The sequence below is a fragment of the Ranitomeya imitator genome, chromosome 5 (assembly GCF_032444005.1).
Source record: "Ranitomeya imitator isolate aRanImi1 chromosome 5, aRanImi1.pri, whole genome shotgun sequence".
Taxonomy (NCBI): Eukaryota; Metazoa; Chordata; class Amphibia; order Anura; family Dendrobatidae; genus Ranitomeya; species Ranitomeya imitator.
The window spans coordinates 261,869,191-261,893,052 of NC_091286.1; the positions used below are offsets into that span (position 1 = coordinate 261,869,191).

The 23,862-nt window shown below is 40.5% G+C and overlaps 1 protein-coding gene across 25 annotated transcripts in view; it reads left to right on the forward strand.

Annotated features, from left to right (window-relative positions):
- LOC138637428 (titin homolog) overlaps positions 1-23,862 on the forward strand; it is a 1,151,517-nt gene that overhangs the window by 666,546 nt on the left and 461,109 nt on the right. For 23 of the 25 annotated variants that reach the window (XM_069726100.1, XM_069726106.1, XM_069726124.1 and 20 more), the window contains 2 exons: positions 106-153; positions 3,615-3,659. The exons of 1 other annotated variant lie outside the window; for it this stretch is intronic. In XM_069726100.1, the coding sequence (XP_069582201.1) occupies positions 106-153; positions 3,615-3,659 (93 nt within the window). The remainder of the gene's footprint in view (positions 1-105; positions 154-3,614; positions 3,660-23,862) is intronic. One more of the 25 variants, XM_069726101.1, reaches the window with a different exon arrangement.

A 23,862-nucleotide genomic window follows, 5' to 3' on the forward strand; every position in this document is an offset into this window, starting at 1 on the left:
CTTGTTTCTTGGTATTATTTAAGTGTAATGATTAAATGGTACGCAGACTAAATACCTATAATTTATGCAAGTTCACTTTCTCTAATTGTCTCTCATGTTTCATAGCAGAGCTCCACAAACATGAAGAAATAATTCCAGTTGTGGAAATAAAAGGTAAATGCAAAAAAATTTAATTTCAATTTCTTGTTTCCTACATTTTAAAATATTTTTGATATATATTTTACATTGTTTTTTTTATGAAATCACATATCATAGCATGAATAACATTAACAATTAGTTTTAGATACTATACTAAACTTTTCTATTCAGACACATTACTTAATATAGTCTATAAACACTTAGGCTATGTGCACACGTTGCGGATTCCATTGTGGATTTTTCTGTGCGGATTCACCGCTGATTTACTGCGGATTTAGTGCAGTTTTTGTGCTGATTTCACCTAGTTTTTACACCTGTGGATTCCTATAAAGGAATAGGTGTGAAATGATGTGTAAATTTTCTGCAGCATGTGCACTGCGGATTTTGTTTTCCATAGGTTTACATGGTACTGTACACCACATGGAAAACTGCTGCAGATCCACAGGGCCAAATCCGCAACGTGTGCACATACCCTTATAGTGGTTTTCCCACAACAAAGTGCATTTTAAGTAATAGATCTTGGACTTAAAGTAACATCCACAATTGGCTGTGTTAAAAATAATATTCCTTTGCTGAGATAACCTTTTAAATGTGGCCCTACTGTGTACTGTGTAATGGCTTTGTTGGAGCAGAGAAGCTAAAACCGGTGCTTGAAGGTGCGGTAGTTGTTTCTCCAAGCCTCCAAATCCACTGCCAAAACCTGTGGATGATGCTTTAGTAGTAGTGGTGCCAAAACCTTATGCAGTGGTTTTTGCAGTTAAATTTCCCAGGGAGAAACTGAAGATACCCTGGGTGGCTGTGGCCCTTTTGTAACTCCGAAGCTAAACGCCATGTTACTAGTGGGCCACACAACCAGTTAGCAGTCAAGTGGCGAGATAGTGAAAAACGCAATGTAATGGCCTTGTCTGCCCATACAGGAACATGGTGTTAGGTGTCGAGTTCCCCCCACTGCACAGGGGAAATTTTGAACCACCTCCGCTAGCCCTAACAGTATACTAGCGCCAGGGTCATCTTGTCCCGCAAAAAGCAAGCCACCATACAGGTCTGTCAGCGGAGAAATTAAAAATCTTAAGCTCTCAGAAAATGATGCAAAAAATTATTTTTTTAATAAAATAGTTTTTATTGAGTAAAAGCATCAAAACATAAAAAAGCTGTATTGCTGTTCTCATGTTGATTGTATTGATAAAGTTGTCTTATCGCTTTTACCCCAAAGTGAAAGACATAAGAAAACATCCTAAAAAAATCTCCCAAATTGCAAATTTTTTTTTACTCTGCTTCCTAAAAATCAGAAAAGAAAGTAATCCACAAATGTCATGTACCCAAAACTGATACCAATAAAACGCCAACTCATTCAGCAAAAAAATACCCTCACATCTATCTGTCAGCCTTAAAATTGAAAAATTCTGGCTCTCAGATTATGGCGATGAAAAAAACTTGTTTTTGCAAAAAAGCATCCTTTAGTCTGTGATAACACCCAAACATAAAAATGTAACTTTAGTATTGCTGTAATCGCACGGACTCGAAGAATAAAGTCATCTAATCACTTACACCAAACAAGTGGTGTAAAAAGTAAATAAAACCAATTGTTCACCTGATGTTGATTTGTTTTTTCTGCCTTCCAAAGATTGCAGTAAGGCCGGGATCACACTACAGTGAGATACGGCCGAGTCTCACAGGTTAAAAACGAGCTCTGGCACCGGCACTCCGGAGTGGAGCGTGTGACTCCATGTATTGCTATGTGACGCACGCTCTGCTCTAGAGTGCTGGTGCCAGAGCTTGGTTTTAACCTGTGAGACTTGGCCATATCTCGCTGTGTGTGATCCCGGCCTAAGGGTCGGCTAACATTTATCCTGTGCCCTACGCTGAGCGCTTACATCAGTGTTTCTGTGTAAAGTCTTCGGTGCTTCCAATCATAGGCAGTGCACCTCTCTGATGCTGGGAAGTGTACACCCTACTTCAGATAATCAATGTGAGGGGAAGAAGATGCGCAAATGCTCGTGATAACATCTAAGTGGGCTGAATATTTATGTGTGTTTATGTGTGTAATGTAATACAGGGACTGTTAAGCAGGGTGTTTACATATGCAGACGCAACTGCTGGTAATTCCGGGGGCATGGGGACCTGACAGGTGCCCTTTAAAGCATGCATTGCTTTAAAGATGATCTTTCACCAAATTTTTCATGTTGAACTGGACATAGGATGTAATAGTAGCTGCAGAGCGGAATAAAATGTTTTAGGGTTGTTTTTAACATTGTCTCTTGTAGCATATATATTTGCAATCAAAGAATTTGGTCACTAACGAGCAATGTGTCACATTACAAACCGATTTTCAGTTCTTCTTTCTTAGCAGTATCACCTCTGCTGTACTGCCTCTCCCAATACGCTTGTCTGGAGATGTTTCAGTGATTGAACTTATGTATGTTGTGCTCAGACAACTTCTACTTGCTTTGCAGTGACATCTCAGCAGACTATCATTACATCTCATGCAGGAGTATCCTACCTGTTCTGGACTTCTCCTGTGTGATAAATAATGACATGCTACTCTCATCTCACCACAGAGCAAGGGCAATTGCCTGAGCACAACAAACATTAGTGTGATATTGGCGCTTTGAAATTTCAGCAACAATATGAGGGAGGAGGAGCACAACAGAGGGGAGCATGCTATGACAGGAAAAGAACTGGTAGAAGAGTCTGTAATGTGACACTGTAAAACTCAGCTGTACTTGCCCTACCCACTCTCCAATTCATTCAGAAGGTTAGACAAACTGCTATAATCTATTTTGGGTGCGTGTTCTTCTTTCCTTTTAGTGTTACGGTCTTCTTACGATTGGTCTCCATTAAACAGGGAGAAGAAATACACGCCCCCAGTGAAAACTATATGATAACACTCAAGTAACGGAAATTACAGTAATTCAATAGATATTAAATATTTGATTGCTGATATCTCTTCAATGAAGAAGCACAATAAGAAAAAAAACAACTTTTTCTTCCACTCTGCAACCACTATTATATCTTGTGTCCAATTCAACATGCAAAATTTGGTGAAAAGTCCTCTTTAAAGGAGTGTTCTTATTTCCTTTTCTTCTGAACTGCAGCATTCTAAAGCATTCTGGTTTCACGTTTGCTCAGAGCAAAACTGAGAGTCCTCACATGCTGCAAAGTGGCCAGCAATCTAGCAAATGAGCTTATGATATATAATTAAAAATGCTTAATTTTTTTATGAATTAGATGCAAACTGAAAAGTAGTTTCTACAAGTACTTTGCCATTTTAACCATTAAAGAACATGAGACAATGCTAAGAATACTTTATTTGAAATATAAAATTAAAAATAATTACCATTGTATTTGCATATTTGTTATTTTATTGGGCTTTCTTGCATATATGATACAAATTATATCTATTACCCAATATTTTTGCTAACTTTGAAAATATTCCCTAAAAAGGCAACTTTTAATAGACTTTTCTATTTACCTAGAGCCCTTTGTTCCAGAAGAAAAAACAGAGGAAATACAAATAAAAGGTACAAAATCCAACACCAATGTCAAGACACTTCAAACAGAGGCCTTTAAATCATGCTAATAAAATACAAACATACATGAAATATGAATTGGTACACTAAACTTGTTTGGTTTTTAATATGTACGTAATAAAATGCATTCATAAATGAATTATTGTTCACTGTATGAATCCGTTATCTTTAAGCTAGTTTTCATTAAATGAATTGTATTTTGACTTAGCAACAAATGTAACCATAGAAAATTACTATGGGCTAAAGTATTTCTTTGTGGCTATAATTATTACAGACAAGTAAGGTTGAGCATTCCGATACTGCAAATAACGAGTATCGGCTGATATTCGCTGTATCGGAGTTCCGATACTGAGTTCCGATACTTTTACGATATCGAATACCGGTAATGGAAGTTCCCATAGTGAAATGATGCACTATATTGGAGTGTGGGCGGTGCGTGGACAGAGACTGCGTGTCTGTGGGTGCGGACAAACTGCTATAATCTATTTTGGGTGCGTGTTCTTCTTTCCCTTTAGTGTTATGGTCTGCTTATGATTGGTCTCCATTATACAAGGAGAAGAAATACACGCTCCCAGTGAAAACTATATGATAACACTCAAGTAGTGAAAATTAACTCAATAGATATCAAATATTTGATTGTTGAAACTGCACCAAACCTGCATCAAAAATCGCACCAAAAACTGCATCAAAACTGCACCAAACCCCCGGCAGCCCACACAGACCCCCGAGAGGCCCGTACAGACCGCCGACAGGCCCGCTCAGACCCCCGGCAGCCCGTACAGACCCCCAAGCGGCCCATACAGACCCCCGGCAGGCCCACACAGATACCCCATGGTCCCACACAGACCCCGAGCGCACACACAGACACGCAGTCGCCGCCCCTCCGGAACTGGATGTGCAAAGGAAAGAAAGAGCGTCCGATCCAATCCGATCTGATATTTCCCGATATCGGAAGGTTATCGCTCATCACTACAGACAAGTGTCATCTATTCTTATCATTAAACTCCGTTCCAAATATAGAATAAATTTTAGACCTAGTTAAAAGGGTATTTCCATCTCAAAGATCAGATCCCAATACGTAGTAGATGCAGTAATAATAATATTTGCAAACTCCTTCAATTAGAAATGTAGTATACTTTTTCTGATTTGCTGTCTCTTTCCTCATGTGCAGGCATTGCAGGACCTTAGATATCCATTGCTGCGACGACTAATAACGTTACAGTTAATTAACTAGTTGCTAGTGGTTGTAACCATGGATACCTAAGGTCCTGCAATGCCTGCACATGAGGAAAAAGACAGCAAATCAGAAAAACTATAATACATTTCAAATTGGAGGTGTTTGCAAATATTATTATTATTACACCTACCAATTGGATAGGATTTTGGATATGGGAGTACCTCTTTAAGCGAAAATACATGTTTTTTTATTGAGGATTTATAGTAATACTATGGTAATAAAAATAGTAATATTAAGTGCTATCATACTTAACACCTTTACCCCAAGGGTGGTTTACACATTAATGACCAGGCCAATTTTTACAATTCTGACCACTGTCCCGGTGATTCTGACATTGTTTTCTCGTGACATATTGTACTTCATGATAGTGGTAAAATTTCTTTGATATTACCTGCGTTTATTTGTGAAAAAAATGGAAATTTGGCGAAAATTTTGTAGAGTTCGCAATTTTCCAACTTTGAATTTTTATGCAATTAAATCACAGAGATATGTCACACAAAATACTTAATAAGTAACATTTCCCACATGTCTACTTTACATCACCACAATTTTTGGAATCAATTTTTTTTTTGTTAGGGAGTTATAAGGGTTAAAATTTGACCAGCAATTTCTCATTTTTGCAACACCATTTTTTTTAGGGACCACATCTCATTTGAAGTCATTTTGAGGGGTCTATGTGATAGAAAAAGTGTGACACCATTCTAAAAACTGCACCCCGCAAGGTGCTCAAAATTACATTCACGAAGTTTATTAACCCTTCAGGTGTTTCACAGGAATTTTTGGAATATTTAAATAAAAATGAACATTTAACTTTTTTCACAAAAAATTTACGTCAGCTCCTATTTGTTTTATTTTACCAAGGGTAACAGGAGAAAATGGATGCCAAACGTTTTTGTACAATTTGTCCTGAGTACGCCGATACCCCATATGTGGGGGTAAACCACTGTTTAGGTGCATGACAGCTCGGAAGCGAAGAAGCGCCATTTGACTTTTCAATGCAAAATTTACTGGAATTGAGATGGGATGCCATATTGCGTTTGGAGAGCCCCTGATGTGTCTAAACATTGAAACCCCCCACAAGTGACACCATTTTGGAAAGTAGACCCCCTATGGAACTTATCTAGATGTGTGGTGAGCACTTTGACCCATTAAGTGATTCACATAAGTTTATAATGCAGAGCCGTAAAAATAAAAAATCATATTTTTTCACTAAAATTATTTTTCGCCACCAATTTTTTATTTTCCCATGGGTTAGAGAAGAAATTGGACCCCAAAAGTTGTTGTACAATGTGTCCTGAGTATGCTGATACCCCATGTGTTGGGGTAAACCACTATTTGGGCACATGGGAGAGCTCGGAATGGAAGGAGCGCCATTTGACTTTTCAATGCAAAATTGATAGGAATTGAGATGGGACGTCATGTTGTGTTTGGAGAGACACTGATGTGCCTAAACATTGAAACCCCCAACAAGTGACACCATTTTGGAAAGTAGACCCCCTAAGGAACTTATCTAGATGTGCGATGAGCCCTTTGACCCACCAAGTGCTTAACAGAAGTTTATAATGCAGAGCCGTAAAAAAAAAAATTATATTTCTTCACAAAAATTATATTTTTGCGCCCAATTTTTTATTTTCCCAAGGGTAACAGAAGAAATTGGACCCAAAAGTTGTACAATTTGTCCTGAGTATGCTGATACTCCATATGTAGGGGTAAACCACTGTTTGGGCGCATGGCAGAGCTCGGAAAGGAAGGAGCGCCATTTGGCTTTTCAATGCAAAATTGACTGGAATTGAGATGTGACGCCATATTGGGTTTAGAGAGCCACTGATGTGCCTAAACATTAAAACCCCCACAAGTGACACCATTTTGGGCGCATGGGAGGGCTTGGAAGGGAAGGAGCGCCATTTGGAATGCAGACTTAGATGGAATGGTCTGCAGGCGTCACATTGCATTTGCAGAGCCCCTAATGTACCTAAACAGTAGAAACCCCCACAAGTGACACCATTTTGGAAAGTAGACCCCCTAAGGAACTCATCTAGATGTGTTATGAGAGCTGTGAACCCCCAAGTGTTTCACTACAGTTTATAACGCAAAGCCGTGAAAATCTTTTTTTCCCACAGGTTTGTATATTTCCAAGGGTAACAGGAGAAATTGGACCCCAAAAGTTGTTGTCCAATGTGTCCTGAGTACACTGATACCCCATATGTTGGGGTAAACCCCTATTTGGACACACGGGAGAGCTCGGAAGGAGCACTCTTTTACTTTTTCAGCGCAGAATTGGCTGGAATTGAGATAGGACGCCATGTCGCGTTTGGAAAGCCCCTGATGGGCCTAAACAGTGGAAACCTCCCAATTATAACTGCAACCCTAATCCAAACACACCCCTAACCCTAATCCCAATGGAAACTCTAACCACACCTCTAACCCTGACACACCACTAACCCTAATCCCAATCCTATTCCCAACCGTAAATGTAATCCAAACCCTAACCCTAACTTTAGCCCCAACCCTAACCCTAACTTTAGCCCCAACCCTAACTGTAGCCTTAACCCTAGCCCCAACCCTAACCCTAGCCCTAACCCTATCCCTAACCCTAACCCTAGCTCTAACCCTAACCCTAGCCCTAACCCTAACCCTAGCCCTAACCCTAGCCCTAACCCTAGCCCTAACCCTAACCCTAACCCTAACTCTAATGGGAAAATGGAAATAAATACATTTTTAAAATGTATCTAAGGGGGTGATGAAGGGGGGTTTGATTTACTTTTATAGCAGTTTTTTTTTGTCGGATTTTTATGATTGGCAGCCGTCACACACTGAAAGATGCTTTTTATTGCAAAAAATATTTTTTGCGTTACCACATTTTGAAAGCTAAAATTTTTTCATATTTGGGACCACAGAGTCATGTGAGGTCTTGTTTTTTGCGGGACGAGTTGACGATTCTATTGGTAACATTTTCGGGCATGTGACATTTTTTGATCGCTTTTTATTCCAATTTTTGTGAGGCAGAATGGCCAAAAACCAGCATTTCATGAATTTCTTTTGGGGGAGGCGTTTATACCGTTCCGCGTTTGGTTAAATTTATAAAGTAGTTTTATTCTTCAGGTCAGTACGATTACAGCGATACCTCATTTATATCTTTTTTATGTTTTGGCGCTTTTATATGATAAAACTATTTTATAGAAAAAATAATTATTTTTGCATCTCTTTATTCTGAGGACTATAACTTTTTTATTTTTTCTTTGATGATGCTGTTTGGTGGCTCGTTTTTTGCGGGACAAGATGACATTTTCAGTGGTACCATGTTTATTTATATCAGTCTTTTTGATCGCGTGTTATTCCACTTTTTGTTTGCCAGTATGATAATAAAGCGTTTTTTGCCTCCTTTTTCTTTTCTTTTTACGGTGTTCACTGAAGGGGTAAACTAGTGATATAGTTTTATAGGTGGGGTCATTATGGACACGGTGATACCAAATATGTGTACTTTTATTGTTTTTTTATTTAGATAAAGAAATGTATTTATATGAACAATACATATATTTTTTTCAGGAATTTTTTTTTCTTTTTTTTACACATGTGAATATTTTTTTTTTTAACACTATAACACTGCCCGGGGGGGGGGGCCGGACATTAAAAATGGGTTGTGGCTGAGTCTTCCAGAAAGACTATGACCCAAAACATACAGCCAAGGCTCAAAAAGAAGCAAATTAAGGTCATAGAGTGGCCTAGCCAGTCTCCAGACCTTAATTCCACAGAAATCTTACAGAGGGAGTTGAAGCTCCGAGTTGCCATGTGACAGCCTCAATATCTTAATGATTTAGAGATGATCTGCAAAGAGGAGTGGACCAAAATTCCTCCTGACGTGTGCGCAAAACCTCATCATCAACTTCCAAAAAACATTTGACTGCTGTGCTTGCTAACAAGGGTTTTGCCATCAAGTATTAAGTCTTGTTTGCCAGAGGGATCAAATACTTATTTCTCACTGCAAAATGCAAATAAATTTCTATAAATTATACAATATGATTTTCTGGATTTTATTTTTTATATTCTATCTCTCAATGTTAAAATTAACTTAACCTTAAAACTATTAAAACTAAAAACTATAGGCTGTTCATGTCTTTGTCAGTAGGCAAATATATAAAATCAGCAAGGGATCAAATACTTATTTCCCCCACTGTGTATATATACAGTACAGACCAAAAGTTTGGACACAACTCCTCATTTAAAAATGTTTCTGCATTTTCATGACTATGAAAATTGTACATTCACACTGAAGGCAGCAAAACTATGAATTAACACATGTGGAATTATATACGTAACAAAACAGTGTGAAACAGCTAAAAATATGTCTTATATTCTAGGTTCTTCAAAGTAGCCACCTTTTGCTTTGATGACTGCTTTGCACACTCTTGGCATTCTCTTGATGAGCTTCAAGAAGTAGTCACCGGGAATTGTTTTCACTTCACAAGTGTGCCCTGACAGGTTTAAAAAGTGGGATTTCTTGCCTTATAAATGGGGTTGGGACCATCATTTGTGTTGTGCAGAAGTCTGGTGGATACACAGCTGATAGTCCTACTGAATAGACTGTTAGAATTTGTATTATGAAAAGAAAAAAGCAGCTAAGTAAAGAAAAATGAGTGGCCATCATTACTTCAAGAAATGAAGGTCAGTCAGTCCGAAAAATTGGGAAAACTTTGAAAGTGTCCCCAAGTGCAGTTGCAAAAGCCATCAAGTGCTACAAAGAAACTGGCTCACATGAGGATCACCCCAGGAATGGAAGACCAAGAGTCACCTCTGCTTCTGAGGATAAGTTTATCCGAGTCACCAGCCTCAGAAATCGCAGGTTAACAGTGTTAGGAGTCGATTTCCCGCCTCTGCACAGGGGGAAATTCAAACCATGTTTGCTGCGGTATCTCATTCTGCATCAGCCACAGTGGAGCCTGCTCAGCGGAGACGTCGGTCCCAGCGTCTCGCTCAGTCTGATTCTGTGCAAAGGGTTACTGCTGCCTTTCCAGGCTCTTCCATTGTAGCCTGTACTGATCAGTGGCGAGCAGACGTCTGTGGGACTAAGTCCTGCTTTTCCCCTTCTGAGCAAATGAAGACCTCTCAGTGGAGGTCTGGAGTCACATGCTCAGGTACTGCAGTAGCTCCTATTGGTCCTCTAGGAAGGTCCTGAAGTTGTTCAGTTACTGTAGCAGTTCTAATTGGTCCTCTAGAAAGGTCCTGAACTTGCTGCAGCTATAAAAGGTTTGCATGGCTAGTATACACTTGTTTACATGTGTGTGTTGTAAGTGAAAGTCGCTCTTTAATCATCCCATCCCTTGTGTTTGAATGCTCGCGTAAGGAGGATGATTGTAATCTAGCGCTCGACTTGTTACCAACACTGGTACACAAACAGCGTCTATTACTGTGACCGCCAGTGTTGTGCCGTGCGCTATCACCGCTCTTTCCAAATCGAAGTCTGGGTGGTAAGTGGCATCTGCCAGTGTGGCACCGCATGCACTCTCATGCTACTTAATCATTTTTTCTGTTACGTGCGGTACTGCGGCCCTGTGACACAACAGGGTTTGCTTCTTTCACACAGGGTGAAGCTCACCCGTGGCTGTATCCTCAATGTACCGCCATATAGTCCGTCATTGCTTACCAGCAGGTTCCATCTCTGCACGGTGGACCCCGGGCTGCAAATGCACCTTATTCCTTTTCTCTAATTATTTTGGTGCGTTCCGCTAGCCCTAACAAACAGCAGCTCAGATTAGAGACCCGGTCAATGCCACACAGAGTTCTAGCAGCAGACACATCACTACAACAACTATTAAGAGGAGACTTTGTGCAGCAGGCCTTCATGGTAAAATAGCTGCTAGGAACCCACTGCTAAGTTCAGGCAACAAGCAGAAGAGACTTGTTTGGGCTAAAGAACACAAGGAATGAACATTAGACCAGTGGAAATCTGTGCTTTGGTCTGATGAGTCCAAATTTGAGATCTTTGGTTCCAACCACCATGCCTTTGTGCGACGCAGAGAAGGTGAATGGATGGACTCTGCATGCCTGATTCCCACCATGAAGCATGGAGAAGGAGGTGTGATGGTGTGGGGGTGCTTTGCTGGTGACACTGTTGGGGATTTATTCAAAATTCAAGGCATACTGAGCCAGCATGGCCACCACAGCATCTTGCAGAGGCATGCTATTCCATCCGGTTTGCGTTTAGTTGGACCATCATTTATTTTTCAACAGGACAATGACACCAAACACACCTCCAGGCTGTATAAGGGCTATTTGACCAAGAAGGAGAGTGATGGGGTGCTACACCAGATGACCTGGCCTCCACAGTCACCAGACATGAACCCAGTAAAGATGGTTTGGGGTGAGCTGGACTGCAGAGTGAAGGCAAAAGGGCCAACAAGTGCTAAGCATCTCTGGGAACTCATTCAAGATTGTTGGAAGATCATTTCCGGTGACTACCTCTTGAAGCTCATCAAGAGAATGCAAAGAGTGTGCAAAGCAGTCATCAAAGCAAAAGGTGGCTACTTTGAAGAGCCTAGAATGTAAGACATAATTTCAGTTGTTTCACACTTATTTGTTAAGAATATAATTCTATAAAACTATGAATTAACACATGTGGAATTATATACTTAACAAAAAAGTTAGCACTTGTTAGCCCTGTTAACCTGCGATTTCTGAGGCTGATGACTCGGATAAACTTATCCTCAGAAGCAGAGGTGACTCTTGGTCTTCCTTTCCTGGGGCGGTCCTCATGTGAGCCAGTTTCTTTGTAGCGCTTGATGGTTTTTGCAACTGCACTTGGGGACACTTTCAAAGTTTTCCCAATTTTTCAGGCTGACTGACCTTCATTTCTAAAAGTAAAGATGGCCACTTGTTTTTCTTTACTTAGCTGCTTATTTCTTGCCATAATACAAATTCTAACAGTCAATCTATTCAGTAGGACTATCAGCTGTGTATCCACCAGACTTCTGCACAACACAACTGATGGTCCCAACCCCATTTATAAGGCAAAAAATCCCACTTATTAAACCTGACAGGGCACACCTGTGAAGTGAAAACCATTTCTAGTGACATCAAGAGAATGCCAAGAGTGTGCAAAGCAGTCATCAAAACAAAAGGTGGCTACTTTGAAGAACCTAGAATATAAGACATATTTTCAGTTGGTTCACACTTTTTTGTTAAGTATATAATTCCACATGTGTTAATTCATAGTTTTGATGCCTTCAGTGTGAATGTACAATTTTCATAGTCATGAAAATACAGAAAAATCTCTAAATGAGAAGGTGTGTCCAAACTTTTGGGCTGTACTGTATATATATATATATATATATATATATCTATATATATAATTGTCTAAGGGTTTTTCCGTCTGTCTGTCTGTCTGTCTGTCTCTTTGTCCTGGAAATCCCGGCTCTCTGATTGGTCGAGGCCGCCAGGCCTCGACCAATCAGAGACCGGCACAGCATCGACGTAGAAATCCCGCGTCTCTGATTTGTCGAGGCCGCTAGGCCTCGACCAATCAGCAACGGGCACAGCGACGATGATGTCATAATGGTTGCCATGGCGACGATGTCATAAAGGTTGCCTCGACCAATCAGCGACGGGCACAGTCTGCCGCGAATTCTGGAATCATCATTGTCCATATACTACGGGGATATGCATATTCTAGAATACCCGATGCGTTAGAATCGGGCCACAATCTAGTATATATATACATACAAAGCTTCTAGTGGTAAATTTATTGCAACTGGCATTCTATACTCCTTTCTTGAAATAAAAGCCTACTGGAAAAAGTGTGTCAAATTTATCAAAACATGGATTAGAAATTGTTGACTTGCATTTGTGACATCTTATTAAAATGCCATATTCCTTGCAGTTACTTTTCGCCATGATTGCTGTAGATCCTAAACACTTTTGCTAAGATTTTGAAAAATTTTGGAAAAATAATGCATTTTTGCTGCATTTGTAAGTGAACAAACCATTGATGTCATAAAGTGAGAACAAAGTTCTTTAGAAAGGGAGACTGCATGGTCAGATTCTTGATTAAATACTTGTTGCAATGAAAGTGAATGAGAAACTGTGGGACTCTAAAGAATACAGTTTTAACAACCAAAGACTTGGAGATGTATAAGATAATAAACAAATCTATGACTCACTTTCCCATTTCCATGCTGGCTCTCCACTAGTCCTGTCTGTGTTGATTAGCTTCAGCAGTGTCCTCACGTTGACAGTACATCTACGTAACTACTGTAGCCAATCACTGGGCTAAATGGCTCTGATTATTTTCAACATAATGGTAGTTGACTAGACTGAGAATTTGCATGAATTAATAGGCATTTTGGCAATGCTCCTCTTAAAATATCCGTATCACGTGGAAGTAGCACTTTAAATGTTAACTATACTTCAGTAACTGAAAATGGAATAGGCCCAAAGTCAACCATTTGATTTCTTGTTAGAGTAACAGTCATACAACAAGCTGGTCAAATATATTAAACTGGTCACAGAAAGTGCTTTCTGCAACATATTATCTATACAAGAATATTCTGATGAACATTATTGATGGTGGGGGCCAGAAGTAACATAAGAAAAAGTAGACATGTGTCTATATCAGAAAGTCTACCCAACCACCACCTAAATATGGATATGTATGGATAACTGCAACTCTAATCACAAACAGCCTAGGAACCACACGGCAGTCATAGAATCCAAAATTATACATGCTTTATTATAAACAAAAAGAAGATAAAACAAAGTACACCAAACAGACAGACACAATGGGGCTAAAAAATGATGTGACGTCATCAGCATCAAGCCAAGCCCAAGGTCAGGTGTGTCCCTGGAAAGGGTAATAGCATACCGCCAGTCCACAAAATCCAAAAGTGCAAAGTGCAAAAATAATAGTTGTCACCGACATATATAGCTTATGATAGAATGCAAACAATCAATGGATAATCCAATTCATATATTTCATAGCTATAGTGCCAGCGAGTCAAGTACTAACATCAGTACATGGATGCTTATTACCTACTATTGATGACAGAGACCACAGGGACAACATATTATCTATGATGCAAAAGCTAATTAGTAGTGATGAGCGAGTGTGCTCGTTACTCGAGTTTCTCCGAGCAAGCTCATGTGGTTTCCGTGTATTTTGGCGTGCTCGGAGATTTAGTTAAGTAGACACAGCTGCATGTCAGTCAGCTTGAATACATGTGGGGATTTCCGAATTACTAGTAGACCACCCGAGCATGCTCGGAGAAACTCAAGTAACGAGCATACTCGCTCATCACTACAAATTAGTCACATCTAAGGAAATCAAATGCAAATATATCTAGCAATTCTCACATACAGTCTATCTAAATATTTGTCTGCCTGTCTATAGAAAGAATAAAGCAGAACTATACAAAATTCAGGATATAGAGTGCAAGCCCTAGAATACAGATAATGTACTCTGTAACGGATATGAAAAGACAACAGCATTCTAAGATTACAGGAAAAAAAGAAATTTGATTATCCCTTAACGACCATGGTTATTTGCATTCTTTCATTTCCATTTTTTGCTCCCTTTCTTCCCAGAGCCTTAACTTTTTTTAATTTCCATCAATATGGCTACGTGAGGGCTTGTTTTTTGTTGGATGAGTTTTATTTTTGAACACCACCATTGCTTTTAGCATATACTGGAAAACTGGAAAAAAAATCTGAGTGCGGTGAAATTGCAAAGAAAGTACAATTCCATAATTGTTTTTTTTTTCCATGTTTACTAAATGCTAAAACTGACCTATAATTATGATTCCACAGGTCATTATGACTTTATAGATACCAAACATCTATAGGTTCTTTTTTAATTAAATGATGAAAAGTTTGTAAAAAAAACAAAGGGGCCATTTTCCGAGATCCGTTGTCTGGTTGAGAGCTTATTTTTTGTGCACTGAGCTTTTGTTCTTATTGATACTATTGCAGGATAGATATGATGTTTTGATCACCAGTTATCTAGTTATTGCATTTTATTGCAAAGTTGCAGCTACAAAAAAGTTCTGTCATTTTCATTTTTTTCTCGTTACTCCGTTTAGCAATCAGATTAATTATTTTTATATCTTGATATGTCGACTGTTTCTGAATTCAACAATAACAAACGTGTACTTTTTTAATTGCTTTATTTTGAATGGGGCAAAAAGTGGGTGATTTAAATTGTCATATTTTTTCAATATTTTTCAAACTTTTTTTACTTTTTACTTCTTTCAATAGTCTTTATTGAGACTGGAAGCTCTTGTGTTACACATAGCAGGGCTTCATCTGTAATGAGCGCCGACCACCAGGCTGTGCTCATAGCAGTTTGGCATTGACAACCACAGGGGTCTCCTGCAGACCACGGGTTGCCATGCCAACCCATTGGCACCCTACAATCATATGTAAGGGGTGCCGATGGGTGGAGCTAAGACGTTCATCCAGTTTGAGCAAGTTAAATGCTGCTGTCAGAGATAGACAGCGGCATTTAGCTAGTTAGCAACTGGATGAGGGAACCCTAAACTCATTAATTTATGGGAAACAATGATGTAATGCTTATGTATAATATCTGCCAATTTGTGTCTCTGTTAATAATACGTAAAAATAAAATGATTCTGTTGTGACTGGTTTTACTTAGGGGATTGTAAAGCAGTGATTCTGCCCACAGCTTATTGTTAGGGCTGGCAGAACGCACCGAGTAAATATAGAGATGTTACTTGGTGTGTTCACAGCCCAGGGTCCAACGTGCAGGAAAAGAACCTGCTGCTGGCAAACGGCGGCACAATATGGTGGTAGAAGCGAACTCTGTTGCTTCACAGAGTCACTATAAAGAAAGAACGGTTTCCTGTTAAACTCCACAGGAATACACAGTAACTGCTGAGCAGATAGCAGCTTGTGGTCACGCAGTCCAGGAGGCAAACATACAATCTCCTCACCGGAGGAGCCGGTATTCTAGTGGCTTATTTCTGCCGGGGTCCTGAAACCAAACACACAATCTCCTCACCAGAGGTGCCGGTATTCTAGTGGCTTATTTCAGCCGGGTCCCTGAATACACACAAGCGTGACCACACTGGCGCAAAACTCATGTCATGCATTGATACTAGCGCATGGCCTTATATAGCTGCAGCACATACAGCACTTTCCTAGAAGGACCAATGAGAGGCTGCCACAGAGCCTGAGGAACTACAGGACCTTCCTGGAGAACCAATGGGTCTTGCTGCAGTATTTAAGCATGTGACCCTCGATCTCCAATGAGAGATCTTACCCTGGGCATGCTCAGAAGGGGAAAAGCAGGACTTAGTCCCAAAAGCATCTGCTCGCTACTGCCCAACACTAGCTTCAATGGCAGAAGCTGGAAAAGCAGCAGTAACCCTTTGCACAGAGTCAGACTGAGCGAGACGCTGGGACCGACGTCTCCGCTGAGCAGGCTCCACTGCGGCAGGAGAAGAATGGGAGACCGCAGCGGAGATGGCCCCCTGTGCAGAAGCGGGAACTCGACCCCTAACATTTATAATCTTATCTATCAAACTTCTATGGTAACCCCTTGCTTCAAAATTTTTTGTAATTGCTGATAAACTCTAAGTAATTGACTATACATCAGAGATTTACACATAGTACTTGAATGGTTGCTGTTACTTCTCTACAGAGTTACTTATCTGTGTGTTTGACATAAAGTTTCATGATCAACTGTGTGTCCTGTCTAGTTTCATTACATTTAGAAGTTGAACACTAATTACAGAATATGAGGGAGTACCCCCCAAAATCAAGAATTACTTATCTTTTTAATCAAGATAACATCTTGAAAACATTAATCCTTTTCAAATTATTGCCCATTAGATGATATGCACTTGTTTTTCACTCCTTGAAATATTTTTTTATATTCTTCTGAACTAATGCTTTTAAGTGCCACCAGCTATTTTTTTCTCAACCTTGTCTACATTCCGAAATACCTTCCCTTTAGGTTTTTATTCATTATTGGAAATAAGAAGTAGCAACCAGTAGGTCAGGTGAGAAACTGTAGTGTCATGAGGAACAAATTTAATGTGAACGACTCCTTTGATATTGAAAAAGCAAACCAGCATGGACTTCAAATTTGATTTCACTTGCCATGCTTTTTTTTTTGGTCAGGTCGATGAACCTGACTTCTACTGACTGGACAGCTATTTTGTTTATCATAGGCGTAACACCAATATTCATCCCCTGTTATGACTTTTGGCAAAAATCAGGATCACCCCTCTTTCTCGCCCGACCTAGCCCCCTGCGACGACTTCTTATTACCAGGAATAAAGAAAAAGCCTAAAGGTAAAGCTTTTTTAGGACGTACAACAGATTAAAAGAAATAGCTGGAGGCACTTAACAGTACAAGTTCAGAAGAATATTAGAAATGTTTCAAAAAGTGGAAAAACCTTTGGAACAAGAGCATATCATCTAATGGACAGTATCTTGAAGAGGATTAATGTTTTCAATACGTTATCTTGAATACAAAAATTTTTAAATAAGTAATTCTTGTTTTTCTTGTGTACCCTCTCATATGTCAGATAAACCATCTTTAGAGTTTAAAGAATTTAAGAAATTATGAAATTCAATGAAAATAACACTTCCAGAGAAAAAAGGCATCTTTGAGACCACATTAAAACACATAGTGGTTGAACACATTGATGTAATCTTACTCCATCTAAAAAATAACAATGTTAGCATATGCTGGTGCCATGTTGCTAAATGACAAGCTCAAAATAATTACTTCTTGTCACCACACCAAATAAAGAAATTATAAGCATGACGTTTTCTCTTGAGAAAGGTGTAAATATCAATTTTTTTCTCACTGCAATGAGGACTCTTTCATAGCTAAGTTCCCTATCAGTATGTCTTTGGAATGTGGGAGGAAACCAGAGTACCCGGAGTAAACCCACACAAATACGGGGAGAACATGCAAACTCCTTGCAGATGTTGTCCTTGGTGGAATTTGAACCCAGGACTCCAGCGCTGCAATGCTAACCACTGAGCCACCATGCTAGGTTTACTTATTTTGATCTTTCTCTTAGGATCAATGGGCATTCTTCTATTGACTTAATCATCTGCAAGTTGTGTCTCAATCTTGGCCCTATAAGCCAATGTGTCGATGACAATAACAGAATCACCCTTATCAGTGGGTTTAATGGTATTATTGCCATTATAGGTCAGGGCAGATAGGGAATTGATTTCCCCAGACATCATACTTGGGTGGTAAAACCACTCATATAAACTTTGAGCAATTCATGTATGTCTTGTTTCACTGCAGTAATAAATGCCTCAAAAATCAGATTTATTGTTTGAATTACTAACCTGTAATTCGAGGTGTGTACTTGCTCTCTTAACATTATACTCATTCTCAACAGCAAACTAATATTTTATCTTAACATTCATGAAAAATAGCCACCACTTGTAGTGTGCCACTGCTACCTTATGAGAATGTTGGTCATTGGAAAACACACCTCTAACCCTTCATGCTGTGGCCATTTTCTGTTTCTTCATTTTCATTTTTTCCTCACCTTCTGCCATAAGCCAAAACTTTTTTTTATTTTTAAATCAATATAGATATATGAGGGCTTGTTTTTTTAGGGACAAGTAGTCCCTTTGAAGCGCACACAGTGAGTGCTCTGGGGGGATTCATAAGTCTGTGGTCACACAGAGTAACTACAGACTTAGTGATTTGAACTACACAACCCTTTAATGACAGGCATAACCTTCCGGTGTCATGATAACCCATCAGCGCCCCGTGATCACTGGTGTCCCTATGGGAGTGTGGAATGACGCAAGTGTTAAATGCCGCAGTCAGAAATTGACAGCGAGATTTCTCATGTTAACAATCACGAGCATAGTGTCACTCCACCCACAGCTGTTAGAGAAACATGGTGGCTGATTAAATCCAATGTCATGGGCTAGGAAAGATGTGAGCTAGTTACTTGTGACGCTTTACGTATTTAGGTTGGTCCATATTTGGACCCCACACTGGGAGGCTAATAGTGATATTTGGAGATTAATAAAGAAGGTCTTATGACTGATTGATATCAGGTGTACTCTATCCAGTATATAGGGATGCAGTTACCCCTTTTTACCCTTTGACACACTCATTGACCTCCATACAAAGATGGGAATCAATTTGAGTGCCACAGAACTGGTTGACAGCCCCCTAATTAGGTCATTTATTAGTGTCCCTTCTTAGGGGCACAAGATTATGTGCTTGCTTAATAGAGTAATTTATCTTCTTGGTAACCACCGCTATTTCTTAGGAGTTGTGTGCATTTGTATCTTTCCCGCTCTATGAAAAAATAATGGATTTTCTTTGGAAGCATAGTGTTTATGTATTTATAGTGAGCATTTTAGCCTACTGTATCTTAAGTAAAAGAACATACTATTGTTTTCATTGATCTGTATTACCGTATATATAAGTAATTTTTATCTCCATTGATGCATGCTGAATTACGTTTTGGCCAAATATCTCTATACCTTGTTTTTGATGGTGTGGGAGATTTACAATAAGATAACCACTAGAGATCACACTTTCTCTGTGTGTTTTGAACATAATGCTCCCTGTGGCAATTCCTGAATTAATTTATCTTATATGTGGGCGGCTTACGCTATTCTGAGATGGTGTCCCAGTTGCACCACATGTGCATTAGAGATGAATGGATTGATCTACAGAAGAATGAGTGCGAGTCAAATTTCTTGAAATTCAGTTTCACACAAATTTGAACACTTTGAGATTTGATTCGTGGGTTGCAAAAAAAAACCCTTGTTTAGCAGCATTTCCAACAATGTTGAGGCATCAGAGAGCGGGCTAATGTCTTTTTGCGTGCTAAGTTCATATGGTCAGTGAATACCAGTCTCCCTCTCCCGACTCTGGAATATAAGTTCTTATAATCAGCGGGATCCTCTTTCACTTTTGTCATGTGTAAACTCTTATAGTCAGTGAGAAATTCAACAAAGAATTTCAAACGATTCACCCATCTCTGAATTCTGCCTTTAATAATTTTTTGGCAAATAACTTTATATGGACAGTTTTTCCTGTTCTGATGTGATGTCATTATTTAAAAAAACACAGCGTGCATGCACAACTCGGCACAAAGTTGGCGATGTTTGCAAAGACCATTAGGGTCCACAAATGATTAGACCCCCCCTCCCCCCCCGTGCCCTGATCTCCCCCCCCCTTATACTAACCTAGCCTCCCGGGGTCCGTCCGTCTTCTTTCCTGGGCGCCGCCATCTTCCAAAATGGCGGGCGCATATGCAGTGCGCCCGCCGAATCTGCCGGCCGGCAGATTCGTTCCAAAGTGAGTTTTGATCACTGAGATAGGTTATATCTCAATCTCAGTGATCAAAATAAAAAAATAGTAAATGACCCCCCCCCTTTGTCACCCCCATTTGTTCCACTAATGTTGGGGTAAGAACTAGGGTTAGGGGTAGGGTTAGGGGTAGGGGTAGGGTTAGGGGTAGGGTTAGGGGTAGGGTTAGGGGTAGGGTTAGGGGTAGGGTTAGGGGTAGGGTTAGGGTTAGGGGTAGGGTTAGGGGTAGGGGTAGGGTTAGGGTTCGGGATGTGCACACGTATTCTGGTCCTCTGCGGATTTTTCCGCAGAGGATTTGATAAATCCGCAGGGCTAAACCGCTGTGGATTTATCACGGATTTACCGGGTTTTTCTGCGCATTTCACTGCGGTTTTACAAGTGCGATTTTCTATTGGAGCAGTTGTAAAACCGCTGCGGAATCCGCAGAAAGAAGTGACATGCTGCGGAATGTAAACCGCTGCGTTTCCGTGCAGTTTTTCTGCAGCATGTGTACAGCGATTTTTGTTTCCCATAGGTTTACATTGAACTGTAAACTCATGGGAAACTGCTGCGGATCCGCAGGGTTTTCCGCAGCGTGTGCACATACCTTTAGAATTAGGCTATGTGCACACGGTGCGGATTTGGCTGCGGATTCGCAGCAGTGTTCCATCAGGTTTACAGTACCATGTAAACATGTGGAAAACCAAATCCGCTGTGCCCATGGTGCAGAAAATACCACGCGGAAACGCTGCGTTGTATTTTCCGCAGCATGTCAATTCTTTGTGCGGATTCCGCAGCGTTTTACACCTGTTCCTCAATAGGAATCCGCAGGTGAAATCCGCACAAAAAACACTGGCAATCCGCGGTAAATCCACAGGTAAAACGCAGTGCCTTTTACCCGCGGATTTTTCAAAAATGGTGCTGAAAAATCTCATACGAATCCGCAACGTTGGCACCTAGCCTTAGGGTTAGGGTTGGAATTAGGGTTGTGGTTAGGGTTAGGGGTGTGTTGGGGTTAGGGTTGTGGTTAGGGGTGTGTTGGGGTTAGGGTTGTGGTTAGGGGTGTGTTGGGGTTAGGGTTGTGATTAGGGTTACGGCTACAGTTGGGATAAGGGTTAGGGGTGTGTTGGAGTTAGAATTGAGGGGTTTCCACTGTTTAGGCACATCAGGGGGTCTCCAAACGCAACATGGCGCCACCATTGATTCCAGCCAATCTTGTATTCAACAAGTCAAATGGTGCTCCCTCACTTCCGAGCCCCGACGTGTGCCCAAACAGTGGTTTACCCCCACATATGGGGTACCAGCATACTCAGGACAAACTGCACAACAATTATTGGGGTCTAATTTCTCCTGCTACCCTTGAGAAAATAAAAAATTGCTTGCTAAAACATCATTTTTGAGGAAAGAAAAATGATTTTTTATTTTCACGGCTCTGCGTTGTAAACGTCTGTGAAGCACTTGGGGGTTCAAAGTGCTCACCACATATCTAGATAAGTTCCTTGGGGGGTCAAGTTTCCAAAATGGGGTCACTTGTGGGGGGCTTCTACTGTTTAGGCACACCAGGGGCTCTGCAAACGCAACGTGACGTCCGCAGACCATTCCATCAAAGTCTGCATTTCAAAAGTCACTACTTCCCTTCTGAACCCCGACGTGTGCCCAATCAGTGGTTTACCCCCACACATGGGGTATCAGCGTACTCAGGAGAAACTGGACAACAAATTTTGGGGTCCAATTTCTCCAGTAACCCTTGGGAAAATAAAAAATTCTGGGCTAAAAAATTATTTTTGAGGAAAGAAAACGTATTTATTATTTTCACGGCTCTGCGTTATAAACTTCTGTGAAGCACTTGGGGGTTCAAAGTGCTCACCACATATCTAGATAGGTTCCTTGGGGGGTCTAGTTTCCAAAATGGTGTCACTTGTGGGGGGTTTCTACTGTTTAGCCACATCAGGGGCTCTGCAAACGCAACGTGACGCCCGCAGAGCATTCCATCAAAGTCTGCATTTCAAAACATCACTACTTCACTTCCGAGCCCCAGCATGTGCCTAAACAGTGGTTTACCCCCACATATGGGGTATCAGCGTACTCAGCAGAAACTGGACAACAACTTTTGGGGTCAAATTTCTCCTGTTACCCTTGGGAAAATAAAAAATTGCGGGCTAAAAAATATTTTTTGAGAAAATAAATTTTTTTTTTATTTTCATGGCTCTGCGTTATAAACTTCTGTGAAGCACTTGAGGGATCAAAGTGCTCACCACACATCTAGATTAGTTCCTTTGGGGGTCTAGTTTCCAAAATGGGGTCATTTGTGGGGGATCTCCAATGTTTAGGCACACAGGGGCTCTCCAAACGCGACATGGTGTCCGCTAATGATTGGAGCTAATTTTCCATTTAAAAAGCCAAATGGCGTGCCTTCCCTTCTGAGCCCTGCCGTGCGCCCAAACAGTGGTTTACCCCCACATATGGGGTATCTGCGTACTCAGGACAAACTGGACAACAACATTTGTCATCCAATTTCTCCTATTACCATTGGCAAAATAGGAAATTCCAGGCTAAAAAATCATTTTTGAGAAAAGAAAAATTATTTTTTATTTTCATGGCTCTGCATTATAAACTTCTGTGAAACACCTGGGGGTTTAAAGTGCTCATTATGCATCTAGATAAGTTCCTTGGGGGGTCTAGTTTCCAAAATGGGGTCACTTGTGGGGGAGCTCCAATGCATAGGCACACAGGGGCTCTCCAAACGCGACATGGTGTCCGCTAACAATTGGAGCTAATTTTCCATTCAAAAAGTCAAAAGGCGCGCCTTCCCTTCCGAGCCCTGCCGTGTGCCCAAACAGTGGTTTACCCCCACATATGAGGTATCGGCGTACTTGGGAGAAATTGCTCAACAAATTTTAGGATCCATTTTATCCTATTGCCCATGTGAAAATGAAAAAATTGAGGCGAAAAGAATTTTTTTGTGAAAAAAAAGTACTTTTTCATTTTTACGGATAAATTTGTGAAGCACCTGGGGGTTTAAAGGGCTCACTAGGCATATAGATAAGTTCCTTGGGGGGTCCAGTTTCCAAAATGGGGTCACTTGTGGGGGAGCTCCAATGTTTAGGCACACAGGGTCTCTCCAAACGCGACATGGTGTCCGCTAACGATGGAGATAATTTTTCATTCAAAAAGTCAAATGGCGCTCCTTCCCTTCCGAGCCTTACCATGTGCCCAAACAGTGGTTTACCCCCACATATGAGGTATCGGTGTACTCAGGAGAAATTCCCCAACAAATTATAGGATCCATTTTATCCTGTTGTCCATGTGAAAATGAAAAAATTGAGGCTAAAATAATTTTTTTGTGAAAAAAAAGTACATTTTCATTTTTACGGATAAATTTGGGAAGCACCTGGGGGTTTAAAGGGCTCACTATGCATCTAGATAAGTTTCTTGGGGCGTCTAGTTTCCAAAATGGGGTCACTTGTGGGGGAGCTCCAATTTTTAGGCACACGGGTGCTCTCCAAACGTGACATGGTGTCCGCTAAAGAGTGCAGCCAATTTTTCATTCAAAAAGTCAAATGGCGCTCCTTCCCTTCCAAGCCCTGCCGTGCGCCCAAACAGTGGTTTACCCCAACATATGAGGTATAAGCGTACTCAGGACAAATTGGACAACA